The sequence below is a fragment of the Mixophyes fleayi genome, chromosome 5, assembly GCF_038048845.1.
Source record: "Mixophyes fleayi isolate aMixFle1 chromosome 5, aMixFle1.hap1, whole genome shotgun sequence".
NCBI lineage: Eukaryota > Metazoa > Chordata > Amphibia > Anura > Limnodynastidae > Mixophyes > Mixophyes fleayi.
The window spans coordinates 82246041-82263730 of record NC_134406.1 but is presented as its reverse complement, the minus strand read 5'-3'; the positions used below and the strand labels follow the sequence as shown (position 1 = coordinate 82263730).

At 40.6% G+C, this 17690-nt stretch overlaps 1 protein-coding gene across 5 annotated transcripts in view; it reads right to left on the bottom strand.

The window, feature by feature from the left end:
* Nucleotides 1-17690, bottom strand: part of ULK4 (unc-51 like kinase 4) — a 572842-nt gene that overhangs the window by 267597 nt on the left and 287555 nt on the right. For all 5 annotated transcript variants that reach the window (XM_075212480.1, XM_075212479.1, XM_075212478.1 and 2 more), the window contains one exon: nucleotides 6021-6069. In XM_075212480.1, coding sequence (XP_075068581.1) covers nucleotides 6021-6069 — 49 coding nt within the window. The remainder of the gene's footprint in view (nucleotides 1-6020; nucleotides 6070-17690) is intronic.

Below are 17690 nucleotides of genomic sequence, written 5' to 3'. Positions count from 1 at the left end.
TTTCAGCAATTAACTGTGAAACAATCATTTGCGAGGGGAAGCAAATATGACAGCAGTCACCCAGTCGCCAAGCGAATCACAGACGCCATGGCTGCAATGTTAGTGTTAGATCTGCGTCCAATCTCCACAATAAACGCAGCTGGTTTTTCACAGTTAATTGAGGTTTTGTGTCCGCGTTACAGAATTCCATCGCGACACCATTTCTCCCGTAAAGCAATTCCACAACTATACCAAAAAGTGTGTAAAAATGTAGAGATTGCGCTGAAAAATGCCATTCTGCCCACTGTCCACTTAACCACAGATATGTGGACAAGTGGAAGTGGCCAAACCAAAGACTATAGGACTGTGACAGCCCACTGGGTTGGTCATTCACCTTCACCAGCAGGAACAGCAGCAGCATGTACACCACTGCGTAACATTTGTCACAGGCAGGCCACTCTTTGTATCACCGGCTTTACTAACAGGCATACGGCTGACAATTTGTTACGCAAACTGAGAGATGTGATTGATGCATGGGTTATACCACTCGGACTCTCCCCAGGGTATGCCATTTCTGATAACGCCAACAATATAGTGCGAGCATTACAGCTGGGTGATTTCCAACATATTCCCTGTTTTGCTCACACCATCAACTTGGTGGTGCAGAGCTTCCTACGAAATAACCGTGAGGTGCAGGAGATGCTTTCGGTGGCCCGTAAAATTTCAGGCATTCAGCCACAGCATATAGGAGATTACAGCAGCTTCAAGAGCAGTTTAACTTGCCCTGCCACCAATTTAAGCAAGAGGTGGTAACTAGGTGGAATTCCACCCTGTACATGATTCAGAGGATGGGGGAACAGCGCAAAGCCATCCAAGCATATTGCACAAGTCATGACATTGGGAAAGGAGGGGGGATGTATTTCACTCTTACACAGTGGGGAATCCTTTCAGTCCTGTGCAAGGTGCTGAAACCACTTGAAGTTGTGACGTGTGAGGTGAGTGCAGACTCTGCTAGTTTGAGCCAAGTCATTCCTTTAATTAGACTATTGGAAAAGCAGCTTGAGAAAATGAAGGAGGAGCTGAAAGCAAGCAATTCAGCAAAGTGTGTTGGCCTTGTCGATCAAGTACTTCATTCGCTTCACAATGATCCTCGAGTTATTAAGATCTTGAACTCGGATCAGTACGTTTTGGCCACTGTGCTTGATCCAAGGTTTAAAATCTACACATTGAGTCTTTACTTTTAAATGAGCGAGATGTGAACTTTTGCAAGGAGCTATTGCTCAGCAAGTTGGCCGCTGAACTGGGCCTCGGCTTGACAACGTGTCCTCCTTCACTTTCTCAAGCTGTTGCTGCTCGTAAAAAATTAAATTTCCCAAAAAGAAGCAGGGAAGACGCAGGGGGCAGACCAGAACAATTTAACATCTGGGCTGGTTTGAAGGATTTTTCAAAAAAATGTGTCACTTTGCCAATAACTCCATCCAATACGAGTATAAACATGCAAAGGATGGCGGAGGATTACTTTCAAGAGGAAGTTGATATGGAAATGTCAGACAGTCCCTTTCCTTACTGGGAAGAAAAGCAGGCCATTTGGAAACCCATGTACAAACTTGCTTTGCAATACCTAAGCTGCCCACCCTCCAGTGTGTACTCTGAACGAGTGTTCAGCACAGCAGGGAACTTAGTCAGTGATCGCCGTAGAAGGTTACTTCCCAAAAATGTGGAGAAAATGATGTTTATAAAAATGAACTACATCTTCCACGAGGAAGGCCTTCACCATCCAAGACATCCAAGCACTGACTGTACTCTAATGGCGGATTCAAGCGGCGATGAATTGATAGTCTGTGATGATGATATACACACTGATGAGGGCATTTCCATATCACGTACCGTCTTGAAAGGCTACTGTTTGGCCAATTTCTCCTTAAGGGTAGGGTGTCAGACAGAGTGACCCCAAACTGCCTTTGTCCATTTCTCTTAATATTGACAGTCTATAACGGCTGAATTTTTTTGTATTTTATACAAGTGGAGGGGAGCCTAGAGAGACAGAAACCAAACTGGCTTTCTCCATTTGAATTAATGTTGTACAGTCTATAACGGCTGAATTTTTTGTTTTTTTAAACAAGTGGAGGGGGGCCTATAGAGACAGAAAGCAAACTGCCTTTTTCCATTTCTTTACATATTTAATAAGTGTAGGGTGTAATATACATCCAAAGACAATGGCTGCATTGGCAATATGCATAGATGGAGAGGAAGACAATCTGTTTTGTGTGTAGAATAAATGAAGGCCTACCAACGAAGAATTAAACTGTTTTTTGGATGATTTATTACCTCTACAATTAGATTACTTATCTCTAAAACAGATGGAGCACTAAATTGGGTTATTTTAGGCCCAAAAACATTGATTTTCCAACCAAATAGCAAAACAAAACCAAACAAAACCAAAACCAAAACCAAAACCAAAACACGCAATGGCGGTTTTGCAAAACCAAAACCAAAACATGACGGTAATCCAGATCCAAAACCAAATCCAAAACCAAAACACGGGGGTCAGTGACCATCTCTACTCCACATATACATTGCTGATAACTGTAAGTTTCAGGACTTTAAAAATTGCAGTTGTAAATTGTTGTTCACGGAAACGTCATTTTTTCCCCAATATAATAATAGTATAATATATATAGTATATATGATATAATGGTTCTACAAGATATGTATTTTGAGCGCAAACAATATTCTTAATATGAGCTTTAAAAGATTCAAATATCTACTGAAGAGGAATATTTAAACTCCCCCAAAAATTAGGTAGCGAGTATAATGCGTATACAGCATGCTATACTAAATTCTCCTTCCCATGTACATTTTATTTTTGCAATAAAATGGCAATGGAGAACCCGTGGCAGATTCTCTTGAATGCCAAAAATGCAAAACTGATTAATAAGGATTAAAAGTCTGAAAACAGTTGATCAATCATAGAATATCAGTGTATTTTTAGCAGACCTCACAATTCTAGCTAACTATTATTTACAACTATGTGACTGATTTTATGTAATGTAGCCTCCATAAAAGAAAAAGAAAGCTGACAGACCCACATAAAATAGGGGTTTAATGTTTTCTAAAGCAATGTTCTACTGCCAACATTTTCTTAGATTACAGACAAGTAAAGCAAATTTCAGTTTCTAAGTGCTGTGCATGTATACCTATGGTAATCATTAAAGCTGCCGCAGGTATAATCCTGGTTTAGGAAATAAAACCATGTCTAAATCTCTAGTGTCGCATCCTAAGGGCAAAAGACTTCCTGAGCTCCTCAACAAACTTACTTTGATGTATGATGATTTAGAGCATTCATCAAAATGTAATGGGACCTCTAAAGTCCAATACGATTATTTAATTCAAAACTATTATAAATCCTCTTAATAACATTCTGTAGTAAAAAGAAGTTTCCTGACTTATGGTATTTTTACCCCCAGAGCAATTAATGATATATTTAATTTAAACTTACTTCAATATATAAATAATTTATTTTAAGTAGCCATGTGTTAATCTTATTTTATTGTTTTTTTTATTAGTCAATACTGCTTTTTAAATGTATGCAATGTAATTGCATACCTTCCCTAATGGCATTGAAAAGATAGGTGACAAAAACAATCTGCAGACCAGTAGGGAGTACAGTACAGAGCTGTGCTGGGATCTGCTAGATGCAGGTGAGAGACGGTGCAGGCCCAGACTTGGGACCAGTTGGAGACAGACAGCTAGACTTCCAGACACAAGTTAATGATTTCCTCATACTTGCCTACTTTGAAGGATCTCACGTAAAATAGGTGTTGTGAAAGTGGGCGGGGCATGGTGAATCACATAATTTTTGCCAGGCCCTCGCTACAAATTGACGCTTTGTCGAAAAGGACGAGGCCAAAATGACGTGATTCGCCATGAATCGCGTCAGAGGCCCGTTGGGGACAGGATGCAGGAGAATGCCTGCTTGCCCAGGAGTCAAGGAGACATACCCTGAATTCGGGAGTCACCCGGACATTCCGGGAGAGTAGGCAAGTATGGTTGTCCTTGGCCGAACAGCCGCACACAAGCCTCAGATCACCATGAGCAATGTCAAGCATCGACTCTGGAACAGTAGCAAATTCATTCTCTGAAGGGAATAATCATGCTTCACCATCTGGCAGTCTGATGGAAGAAGCTTGGTATGGCAGATGCCAGGAAAACGTTTCCTACATGAATTTGTACTGATAACTGTAAAGTTTGGTGGAGGAGTGCAGATAAATCTTAAAGCTACAGCATACAATGACATTCTAGAGAAATGTGTGCTTACAACTTTGTGACAACAGATTGTTTCAGCATGACAATGCCCCCAGGCAAAAAGGGAGGTCCATCAAAAAATTAAATCCCAAATTTGGTGTACAAGAACTTGACTGGCACCCATTGAACACCTTTGGGGGGAACGGACTACGAGCCAGCATTACTCTTGTAGCTTAATAGATGAAAATCCCTTCTGCTATGTTCCAAAATCTAGTGGAAATCCTACCTGAAGAATAGAGGAATTTACAGCAGCAAAGAGCGGTTCAACTCCATATTAATGCTAATGGTATTGGAATTAGACGTTCAAAAAGCACATATGGATGTGATGTTAGGGTGGCCACATACTTTTGGCCATGCAGTGTATGATTTCACCTTGTATTAGGTACAGTTAAACGTGTATGCCGCCTGTCTGTATGCTTTTGTCTCTTAAATCCTCTCCTTCCCTATTATATGACTTTGGTCGGAGCCTCTCCCAAGGTAACTGGTACTTGCACTTACCTGAGATGCCTGTTCTGGCAATGAGAGAGCATGAGGCGGTTCAATGCAGTGGCTGAAAATAACAACCAACTGGTGATGGGAAGACAGCATAATTTTTAGCATCCTTTAATACGTTAGGGACAAATTGTAAGAACTATGTGAATCTACCTATGAGTATTTTCATTATTTTAGTGCTAGAGAAATATATTCTAAATCAAGCAAAAATAAGTAAATACATTTTAATACAAAATATAGGCTGGAAATATATGTATGTGTTAAACATTTAATTATGTAAGAAACCATTTTGTACCTTCACTACAACTATATTTATAACATTGTACCAGGTATAAAACTAATTTGGTGGAAAGATGTCAGGGACATCTTTTCAATGAATTCCTATCTGCTAGAGACTATGTTAAACAGTTGCTGACAGCATGACTGAAACCATGGGCTGTGATTGACACAGGACTCACTCCAGTGCATCATACATGCGTAAAGCACTATGTCTAAGCTGATCAAGACAAAAATATTGTAACGTGTAGTTAGCAGATTACTTACAATGTTCATTATTTATTATTTATAGTGATACAGTTATTTAATTAATGTATACATTCTAAATACCTCAGCACTTTTGAGAAAGTACAGTAACATGTAGCAATCATTAAGACATGTTCTTTCATTATACACCTTGTACCAAGTTGATTAAATTAATGGTCAATTTGTTGCTACTGGAAGAAAAGCTATTTAGTAAATAACCCATCAACAATCACACTTTTTCCAGAGTCTGGAATTCCAGCACCCAAAACAGCAGATTTGAAAAAAACAAGAGCAGTTTGGGAAGATTGGAGTGTGACCTAATTGTGTCCTGAACCTGATGGAGCTACATTAGGCCAGATGCTACCTGCACACACATTTGGATCGCACCTACTATACTTCCTGTGCGACATCTATTAGTTTCCCATCAGATGTACATCTTGCCCAGACACATGGCAATTTGCTGCAACTTGTCTCTGAAATGGACTAATTGGTATTCAAACCATAGTGTGCCTGTGCACGTTTAATGTAAACACTATAATTACTCATACATATGTCCAAAATACAGAGAGAAAAATAATTGATGTTAAAATACTTTTAACTCAATTAAACATACAGTGCTAACAACACAATTTCATGATTCAGCTACATCTATGAAAAATGTGTTAAGACTTTTGAAATGAAAGCATGTAATAAACATTAGACAGAATACATACTATTCTTACCAAAATCACTTGAAAAAGAACAGAAACCAGGTTGCTATCTTCAATGACCCTGTAAGAAAGGAAATAACAAATATTGTAAAGGAAATATTAAGTTCTTTTTTTAGTCCCAATAGTTCAGACAATAGATGATTACTCTGCAAGAACTAAACTTGGGGCTATTAGAATTGAATAGGTAAAACAACAAGTGTGTTCTCTGCAATGGAATCCACTGCACAATTTACATAATAACCCATGACTATAGCTTGAGCGACTGTACTGTGAAACGTCATTACTGTGGTGGAGCATTTTAAAAAGGTGTATATTATTTTAAAGGATAATTAAGAGAAGCTGAATAGAATAGACAAGGTCTACTAATTCTTACAACAGCAAAACAATGATGCCTTTAGCACTTAAACTGATCACTTCTCAGTAAAAAGGAAGGGCATTTTAATTTCCTATATTATCATGTATTATTTCTCTGTACTCAAGAAGAAAGTACTACAACACACACTATATCATGTAAGGATGGGAGGGAGCTACCCCTATCAATCTCTAACACAATCCCCATTTAGATACTGAGAGAATCCAGAAATATACAAAGGATTCAAACATAGGATAAAAGGGGTGAGATGTAACAGTTAACCCGGGCAGCACGGTGACTAAGTTGTTAGCACTTTTGCCTCACAGCACTGGGGTCATGAGTTCAATTCCGGACCATGGCCTTATCTGTGTGGAGTTTGTGTGTTCTCCTGTGCTCCAGTTTCCTCCCACACACGAAAAACATTCTAGTAGGTTAACTGGCTGCTATCAAAATTGACCCTAGTCTCTCTCTCTCTGTTTGTGTGTGTACGTTAGGGAATTTAGGCTGTAAGCTCCAATGGGCCAGGGACTGATGTGAATGAGGAATGAGTTCTCTGTACAGCGCTGCGGAATCAGTGGCGCTATATAAATAAATGGTGAAGATGATGATGTAATACACAACCCAGAGATAATACCAGCAGTGATCTCCCCAGAAAATTTTGCCAGCTGGGCGGCACTAAGAAGTAGCCAGGTGGGGGCAGTTGTAATACTTTGCAATAATAATGAAAAATGTTGGAGGTTATTACCCACACCTGCCAGGACTGGTCAGACTGGTGGTCAGTGGTCTAACACACACCGCTGGCTGTAGTGCTCACATAGTGCCTGTTTTAATAGGAGAAACAATGGTTTATTCTATTATAATAGGACTCTTGGGCACCAAGAGCTGGGTGGCAAGTAAAACCAGCTGGGTGGAGCACCTGGGAATAAGGAGCTGGGGAGAACACTAGCAAGGAAAAGTAATCAATATTACGTTGCGTTTAAACTAGTTCTAAAACTTATTCTGCACTTGTCCTATCACAATCCTCAACTGGGATAGCAGGCTACTTCTCTGCTAGACCTCCTAGTCCTGAGCTCCTTAAGGTATTATGTTTTGCCAAAGTCATTGAGATCCTGCCTATATCTCAGTAAATCTTCCAGTTTGATATCCTGTGTACTAATTTGTCTTGGCTGACTACTAATTCCAGTTTTTTTCTTTTGGCTTTCATCCCTGACTATGTATCTCTCTCACTCCACAGTACCAAGCCTTTGGGATCTTCCTTCTATGTGCTGTCATTTTCCAATAGTGTTTTCTCATTAGATCTGATTTGTGCACAAGTCCTAGTGGCAGTAATAATAAGTAAAGCTAGCTTTCAGTGATATGGGGTTTTCAGAGAAGAAAGGGGAAAGGGAGGCAGAGAAAGTGGGAGGGAAATAGTGCTCTAGTGGAGAGAACAGGAGGTGTAGGGGAAACGGAGATGCAGCTAAAATGAATCAAGGCATAGCAGGTAGTAGAGATATGATTAGTAGTCCTAGTCTGCTAGCACCTGACTTACCCCATCAATTTCAGTGGAAACAGAAGTATGGGAGACAAACAGCTTATTTGGGGAATGGAGGTAGTATTGTATGATAAGGCCATGGTGGTTATACTGCATAGCAAGTAGGGCAAGCAACGTATTTTCATTCCTGGTGGTAATAAGTGACAGACTGGCAACGCTGCACTTCGGGGTGAATAACCTTGGTACCAGTTTACGTTACTATCTGCAAACCCATACACAGTAACAAGGAAACCAGTGCTGGAAACGATGTCTAAAAAGGAGCTCGTGAAATGGTAAAAACACATAGGGGCATTTTCATTTGTCGGCAGGATCGCCGAAAATCCCGCACTCAAAAAATATTACCGTTAATACGGTAATCCTGCGCGGAAAAAACCGTCAATATGGTAATTTACTCGCTGGATTTCAGCTCGCAGCTCGAAATCCAGCGAGATATTACCGTATTAACGGTAATATTTTTTGAGCGCGGGATTTTCGGCGATCCCGCCCTCAATTGAATATGCCCCTTACAATTTATTAAATATCAAAACATAACAAGATAGATGATAATAAAATATTAAAAACAATGCTACAATGTCTAATGCAATACATATGAACAAATGTATATAGACCTCTAGTATAGGACAAAAAATAGAATCAGGCCACAGCACAACAAATTATGGGAAAATTGTGGTACCACATATATAAAAATCATATAATCCAATGAAATTCCTGGGATCATGTATAACTGAGTATCATGAACCTCTGCCATCAATATAGAATATTCATAGATTAATGAATTCTATTGTATCATATTGCCACCTTTCACCTAAATGCTGGTGAATAATGAGAGATTCCACATGGCCTCGTTTAAATGTCTATACTAGAGGTCTATATACATTTATTCACATGAAGGGCCTAATCAACCACTAGGCTGATCAGTCTGCAGCCTGGGGCGCTGGGTCCCGGGGGGAGCGGCGCTGCTGGTATTTATTTTATTTATTTTTCTTATTTGTTTCTTCATTCACTTTGTTTCATTTTTTTTTTTGGGGTGGGGAAGGGAGGTGTAATCGCGGGGAGTGGAGGCGGCGACGATCAAAGGCATTGGTGGTCAGCAACAGGCAGCCAATCGCTAGGCTGCCTGTTGCTGTATGGGCACCCACAATACTATGCAGCAGACAGGAAGCGAGAAGCCTTCACTTCCTGTCTGCTAATCTGAGGAGCGATACTGGCCAGCACAACTACAGGTAAGTGAGAGGGGACTGCCATGCAACTCTATAGGGATGGAGAGTGGGGGGAATAGCATGCAAATCTATAGGGAGGGAGAGGGGGGGGGGGACTAGCATACAAATCTATAGGGAGGGAGGGGGAGCTGCCAAACAAATCTATAGGAAGGGAGAAGGGGAGCTGTCATACAAATCTATAGGGTGGGAGAGTGGGGGATGTCATATAAATCTATAGGGAGGAAGAGGGGTTGATATGTGTGAAGGAGGGCAGAGAAGGGGGGCTGATATATGTGTGACTGGATTTTTTTTTATGTGACTGGGGGGAAAATAGCGACAGGGTGGAGGTAAGGAAAATGGCTGCAGAGATGGGAGGTGAGGAAAATAGCTGCAGGGGGGAGGTGAGGAAAATGGCTGCGGGGGGATGGATGCAGGGTGGGAGGTAAAGAAAATGGCTGCAGGGGGTGTTAAGGAAAATGGCTGCAGGGGGTGTTAAGGAAAATGGCTGCAGGGGGTGTTAAGGAAAATGGCTGCAGGGGGTGTTAAGGAAAATGGCTGCAGGGGGTGTTAAGGAAAATGGGTGCAGGGGAGTTAAGGAAAATGACTGCAGGGGGGTTGAGGAAAATGGCTGCAGAGGGGAATGGGTGCAGTGTGGGAGGTAATGAAAATGGCTGCAGGGGGCAATGGCTGTAGGAGGGGGTAAGGAAAATGGCTGCAGGGGGCAATGGTTGTAGAAGGGGGTAAGGAAAATGGCTGCAGAGAGGAATGGGTGCAGTGTGGGAGGTAATGAAAATGGCTGCAGGGGGCAATGGCTGTAGGAGGGGGTAAGGAAAATGGCTGCAGGGGGGAATGGGTGCAGTGTGGGAGGTAATGAAAATGGCTGCAGGGGGCAATGGCTGTAGAAGGGGGTAAGGAGAATGGCTGCAGGGGGAGTAATGGCTGTAGGAGGGGGTAAGAAAAATGGCTGCAGGGGAAGCAATGGCTGTAAGATGGGATAAGGAAAATTGCTGCGGGGGTATTTAAAAATTAGAGCACCGTTGGGGGGCATAATCTCATGATTTTGTGGCAGTTACATGGATGCTCTCTGTGGTCTCAGCAATCACTAGAATACTAAATATTAGTGAGATGGGGCTGGTAGAGGTTTGTATTTGATTGACCACAAATGTTCAGATATTGCTTATATATGCCTACAATGGGGTATTTTTAGCAGGCCATAATGGAGTGTTTTGTTTTAACTAAAGGGCCTAATCATTCAGGGTTTGTTAACATTTTGCATTTTCAAAACAGGACGCCAACTTTCCAGAAGCCAGCGAGAGGATAACAAACTGCAAGAGAGAAAAGCAAGAACAGGTAAGAGACAATGGCACAATCTGTCTAAGTTTGAATGCTGAAGAATACACCTGAACATTAATATTCAGGAGCATTCCTACACATCTATATATTCGGGGGGGGGGGGGGGAGGGGGGGGGAGCCTGCGGCGGTATTAGCCTAGGGTGGCCAGAACCCTTGATCAGGCCCTGTTCACATGTATTACATTAGGCGTTGTATTATTGTTTTTAAGGTTTCATTATCATCGTCTTTCTTGTTATGTTTTGATCTTTAATAAATTGGATGCGTTTTTACCATTTCACAAGCTCCTTTTTAGACATTGGCTATCGGTTCCAGTGCTGGTTTCCTTGTTTCTGTTTTTCTATGAGAGCTCACGTTTTTTTACAGTAGCAGGTTTTCTGTTTTTTGCCTTTTCTCATTTTCCCTATTTTTTCTCTGCATCATCTGTCAGCGCTTGGGACATTTTGTTTTTTGTTTAAATTTAACCCATACACAGTATCCTGGGAAAGCCATAGACCTGTTTTAATAGATGGAGAAGCTCACACATTTCTCTAGTTTTAGAGGGGGTTCAGGATGGATGACAATTTTAAAGGATCCCTTAGGAACCAGTATAACTTCTCAAAATGCATAAACAAATCAATGATTCATGTGAAGACACTTCTTAACCATAATACCAGCTAACTTGATAAATACACTTCCCATCCCGGACCTAAAACATAATAACAAATGTCATTGATGACTTCTTAATTTAAGAAGCAGGAAAAAAATGACAAAGGTGAAAGGAGAGAAAAAAAGAAAATGAGAATATTTTGGAGGATCATGAGAAAATAGCAGCTGGGGTATGGGATTTTAGAATAAATTAAAACCAAAAGCGCATTTGCTTCAAACCCTGCTTACTTGTTTATAAGTAAGGTATGATGTTGATGACAGGTGACAAAGGGATAGGGGGAAACAAAGGGTTAAATTAAATGACAAAAACTAAAGACGCAGGAAGGAGCCTATTAAATTAACACACAAATAAGAGAATACCGTTGATTGAAATGAAGAACGCAAAGTCTTTTTTTCCTACAATTATGACAGCTAGGTGCCTGAAGCTTAATTGCATTCTTTTAACATTTACTCTGGTTGGTTGTCTTGTAATTAATTAGTTATTCCTATAATTAACTCCTACAAGTACAGAGTTACCTTAATGTGCTGCTTTAAAAACAGACCTTACACTCTTAAATTTGGAAAGAAATGTTTCTGCTGAGAAAGAGAGAGAGATAACATGATTAAGAGTGTGTATATTTTACAGTGATTAATGAGACTGTTGTCCAAATTACTTTAAGGGACTTATTTGTTTTCAAAGAATATGCCAAACTGCAATTTCTTTCTTTTCAAACCAGAGCAGTAATTTGTTAGCGCTCGTTTCTTAAAATTACACTTGTTACATTTTGCTCATACATGAGAGGACATGTCTGAAACTATAAAGTAAGTAAACAAACTTCTATTAACATGTCTTACAATGCAGTGGGACAAAAAATATTATATTTAGACTTGACACCGCGTTCTATTTAGAATTAGCACTGTCCTAAGCAGTTAAAATGCCCTCGTTCTGAATATTGAAAGGGGGCAATTGGCAAAAAAAAACAGGCGACTAGTAAAGAACAGCGCAAAGAAGCAAGAGAAGAAACATAAAATGGTCATATTAATATAAAACCGCGTCTATGTTACTCCCTGAACCGTGCTGGCATAGGCATGTGTCTAGCTCGCCTACATGGCAACATTCACTAACTTGGTGTTCCTTTTAGTGCTGAATGCAAGAATCAATTTTAAATTAGGGTGCTGCCCAATAATTTCCCTTTTGCTAAGACTGCAATGAGGATAATAATGCAATTCATTTAAATTATGTAGTGACAAGAACATAAATGCCCAACTGTTCCATACACAGGGTAAGTGTAATGATATTGATGATATAGTGAATTCTTTTAAAAGCCCATTGATGATACATACCTGACAACATTGGAAAATTGGGGCAAAATATGTCACAATTGACAATTCAAAAACCAATTCCAAGACACACCAGTTTAGGGCACCAAAAACCGGGTCAGTTGGCAAGTATGATTATATTCACTTATTCAAATTTGTCCCATCAGTTTACCCACTACTTTTCTTCTACTTATTTTCTTTACTCACCCTCTGCTTCCTCTCTCCTTAGAAGTGTCTCAATCAATGACAAAACATGATAATAACTGTCTTAGAACAAAAAAATAGAACTTTACTGAACACTGTGATTTCACAGAATGAAACTCTGTATCACAAAGTCCTAGCTGTACAATCTAATATATATAAGCCTAGCGGCGTGTGTTAGTTTTTTCCACACACACACACACACACACTATTTTCTCAGAAAGGGCTCATCCAATTGACCTGAAATTTGGTATACTGACATTATTTGACAAAAAAATTATAATTGTGCAATCAGTTACCTTCCATCATCCCCCCTTCCCCCTGTGGGAGGGGTAGTAAAGGCTAAATTTACGAGTTGAGGGCTCAAACTCTTGACTCCTTCCGGAATGCCAGGGCACAGATTAAGATTGAAAGTTGGAAGCATTATTATGCTAATGAGAAATCTGAATGCTAAGAGAGGACTGTGCAATGGCACTCGATTAGTAGTGACAGCACTTAAAACGAATGTGATACAAGCAGAAGTTTTGACTGGCTCTGCTGAAGGAGAGAAGGTGATGATACCTCGGATTGACTTATGTCCATCCGAAACAGGACTGCCATTTAAGCTAAGACGGCGGCAGTTCCCTTTAAAGGCGGCATTTGCTATGACCATTAACAAGTCACAGGGTCAAACACTTGACCGTGTGGGCATTTATTTACCAGAGCCTGTCTTTGGTCATGGACAATTGTATGTCGCATTTTCACGAGTACGGAGAAGCAGTGATGTGAAAGTGCACGTTAAGAATACTGCCCTTCAAGGAAGAATGATTGAGCACAGCGATAAGGTGTTTAGCAGAAACGTTGTGTATCGAGAGGTTTTAGAAAAGTAAGACGATGGAGATTAAGGATGTGGCGATGAAGATGAAGGATGAGGTGATGGAGAAGAATGATGAGGTGGTGACACGTGGATAAAACCACGTTAAAAAAGGGCGCTTACGTCGGGAATTAACGCTCTTCCCCTGAGGAGGCCTGGCCCCAAATGTATATGTATGTATGTATATATATATATATATATATATATATATATATATATATATATGAAAACAGGGATACTCTCTGCACTCTCCAAACACATAATTAATGCTATATCAAGTACTGTTCTATATTAAAAACAGGGAATGTTAGTTCCACATATTGCAATATATGTTTAAGCTGACCAACTCACGCCAAGGTCTACCCATTCTGGTCAGTTTTAATATAGAACAGTACTTGATATAGCATTAATTATGTGTTTGGAGAGTGCAGAGTATCCCTGTTTTCTTGTCTATACAATGTGGGCAACCCCCTCTTGCACCCCAGTCTGTACATGGTGAGTGCAGAGGACTTATGTCTGTTTCTGTATATATATATATATATATATATATATATACACACACACACACACAGGCATTATATATGCACTCACACACACATTATATATACACACACATTATATACGCACATACAGACACACATTATATACGCACACGCACACATTATATAGGCACACACACTATATACGCACACACACACATTATATACGAAACACACACACATTATATACAAAACACACACACATTATATACAAAACACACACACATATTATACACGCACACACATACTATACGCGCACACACACACACTATACACACACATTATACACACACACACATATATTCCAACACTAACACCACACTAACAAAGATATCCCAATCATGAGGCGCTACGGAATCTACTGGTAGTATATAAATAGATGATGATGGTGCCACGTCACCCTCAACAATGCATGAAACTAAATACACTTTATGAAATTTGGCACAGTAGCATTTGACACCTCCAGCTCTAGCAAAGTTAACAAATCTACATTTTCACAGTTTATGGGCCCAATAGGGTTACTGTTAGTACCATGAGAGCAGAGGTTGGGCCTTCTCATCAAGTGGCTGTCATGCATGTGGTGAGAAGAATCAGATATGTGCAGGCCTGGGCTTCAAAAAAAGGTAACTGTGCAGGGTTCCAGGATGGTAGAGGAGAGGGCCATGATGTGTTTTCCCTAATTTCTAACCAGTGCTTGCTATTCTGACCTTATATATGCTGGGAGTTATTACCACTATTATGATAAGTCCTGGGTCACTATTACACTATTACCCATGGGCCTTTCTGCCATATGTCAAACTAGAATGGCAGATTGATAGGGCTGTTTGGGGGGGGCTTACTTTAATATAATTTATTTTAATATAAAAAATATTAATGTTAAACTAGTCACTTCTGTGCAACCTGTACTTTCCCCGCTGGCTCCCAGCATTCTCTTCCCTGTACATCTTCTATTCTATCCCTCCTCACTCCTCATCATGTACGGACTAAAGAAAGAAGAAGCAACACAGAATGAAGATGCTCACCAATAATACAAAGTTATTGCAAATACGTATTACATTATAAAAGACTCTGACACTACTGATGACCAAATTCCTCCTGACTTCATAATGGAAATTGGGCAATTACCTGGATCAGTGCATTGTTATTAATGCTAGTAGCCCTGTATATTTTGGTTTGTTTTTCTGCAGTGTCTGCTAATTCCAGTTTCTTGGATTTTAGGCCTTACTCACTGGTGTTTATTTTGCCTTTAAATCTGCTACTAAAAAAAGGTCAGTGGGTATAAGGTCTTTCAGTAAAGAACCCTTTCAGTAGCTGGAGATTAAATCTAATTTTTCAGGAAACGGGCTGGCCTTTTGTCCACTGTTGACACTTAAACTGAACAGGTTGTCATGGGATATTCTATATATTTATATACAGTTATCACATCCTGTTTAACCTTCTCTTTTCTAATGTAAATAAATCCAACTTGGACATGTTTTGGTCATAACCGAGATCTTACATTGCCCTTTATTCATTTAGGTGCCCTTATCTGCAACCCTCTTCAGCTCCAGTACATTGATTACCAATATAAATTAAGTAATTGTGGTTTTGATTTAGATGGTCATCCAAGCATGTACAACAATGGGAATATTTTTCGCAGCCATAATACAAAGGTTTGATGTGGACATCTATTGTTTTAGGTTACTTTCTTTAATATATTTTCATTTTTCTTCTAACGGAGAGAGTGGAAATTATTTGGAAAATATAACCCCACCTCACAGTTGTGGCCAACTATAGGCTCAAACGACTCCAAGAGTGCAAGTGTCCTGAAAGGCATTCCATCTCTTTGTAACTCTTCAAATGTATCTTTACTACAGAAGAGATTTGTGTACTTTTGATATACAGGAAGTTTAGCAAGAGGATTACAACTGTCGAATATACTGTAACTACAATAATCATTAATTAAAATAATATGATAAACCATGATTTTAAAGTTTGTTATCAATAGTGCAAAGAAAACATTTTCCCAAACATTTATGAACAATTTGACATTGTGCCACTAAAATATTAAGACAGTAATGTGGCAGCTTTTTATAAATACAACTAAACTTGCTACTAAAGAATATTGTCATTAGTCAGTCTGATGTCACCCACTATATCCTGACTTAAAAGCACCTTGTACTTCAATTACAATCTAGACTAAAACTGCAGGTTTGGGTATGATTTGAAACAAAACATATTAATGATCGCTTCAGAGTGTCACATGGAGCCAGGGGGTATGGCTGGTACAGCTGTGAGGGGCCCAGACGGACCTCTCCGTCCGTGACCCCTGAATAGTTCAGGCCCTTTAGTCTAACTGACCTTGCCCCTTCTCCTCCGTGATGCAGTGGCCCCCATACTCTGATGAGCAGGAAGCATGCGGCGTGGTGCAGTCATCAAACCGTGAGCCACCGCATGGCGGAGAAGGTAAGTTAAATGGGCATTAATTTGATAGGAGGAGAGGGAGATAGGAGAGGGGAACATTTACTGTGATTGTGGGGCGGGAAGAGGGGCACATTGACTGTGATGTAATTGGGGGAGGGGGACATTTACTGTGACGTGATTGGGGGGATGGGAGAGGAGGACATTTACTGTGACGTGATTGGGGGACATTTACTGGGGATGGGATGGAAGGAGAGGGAGGGGAACATTTACTGTGATTGGGGGGAGGGAAGAAAAGAACATTCACAGCGATGTGATTGGGAGGGAGGGGAGAAGGGGACATTTAATAGGATGGGATGGGTGGGTGAGGGGTGGACATTTTCTGTGATTAGGTGAGGGGAACATTTACTGTGATTGGGGGGAGGGGAGAAGGGGACATTTAATAGGATGGGATGGGTGAGAGAGAGAGAGGGGGCATTTATTGGGATGGGATGGCGGGCATTTACTGGGATTGGGGAAGGAAATATTCACTATGATTGGGGGAGGGGAACATTTACTGTGATGGTATGGTGGACATTTAGTGTGATTGGGGGGAGGGGAGAAGGAAACATTTACTGAGATGTGATTGGTGGGAGAGGACAGGGGGACATTTACTGTGATGTGATTGGGGGGAGGGAACAGGGAGACATTTACTGTGATATGATTGGGGGGAGGAAACTTTTACTGTGATGTGATGGCGGGAGAGGGGAACATTTACTGTGATTGGGGGAGGGGAGTGGGGAACATTTACTGTGATGTGATGGGAGGGAGGGGAACATTTACTGTGATTGAGGGGGAGAGGGGAGGCATTTACTGTGATTGAGGGGGAGAGGGGAGGCATGGACTGTGATAAGTGAGAGGAGGGAATGTACTGTGATGATGGAGGGGGCGCATGTACGGCTAAAGAGGTAGGGGTCGCATGTTCGATGAAGATGGAGGCGGCATGTATGGGGGGGGGCGGGGGCACTGCCAGATTAAGTACTGGGACCCACAGTTTATGATGGCAACCCTGCATGGAACAAAGTTGAACCTGTTTGGTCAAAAACAACCAAACTGCACCACATGTAACCCCCTTTATGCTTTACACAAAACTATTATAGCATAAAATAAATGACTGCACATATATAGTGCCTTGTGTTGGGTAATTTTGGGATGAGCACAGTCAGAGTGTTCAACCCTTGAAGGAATGTTAAGGTTTGCCCAGTGACAGCTTGTTATGCAGCTGTGTAACTAATCACAACAGCAGCAACTGGTGTTACAGAATCTCA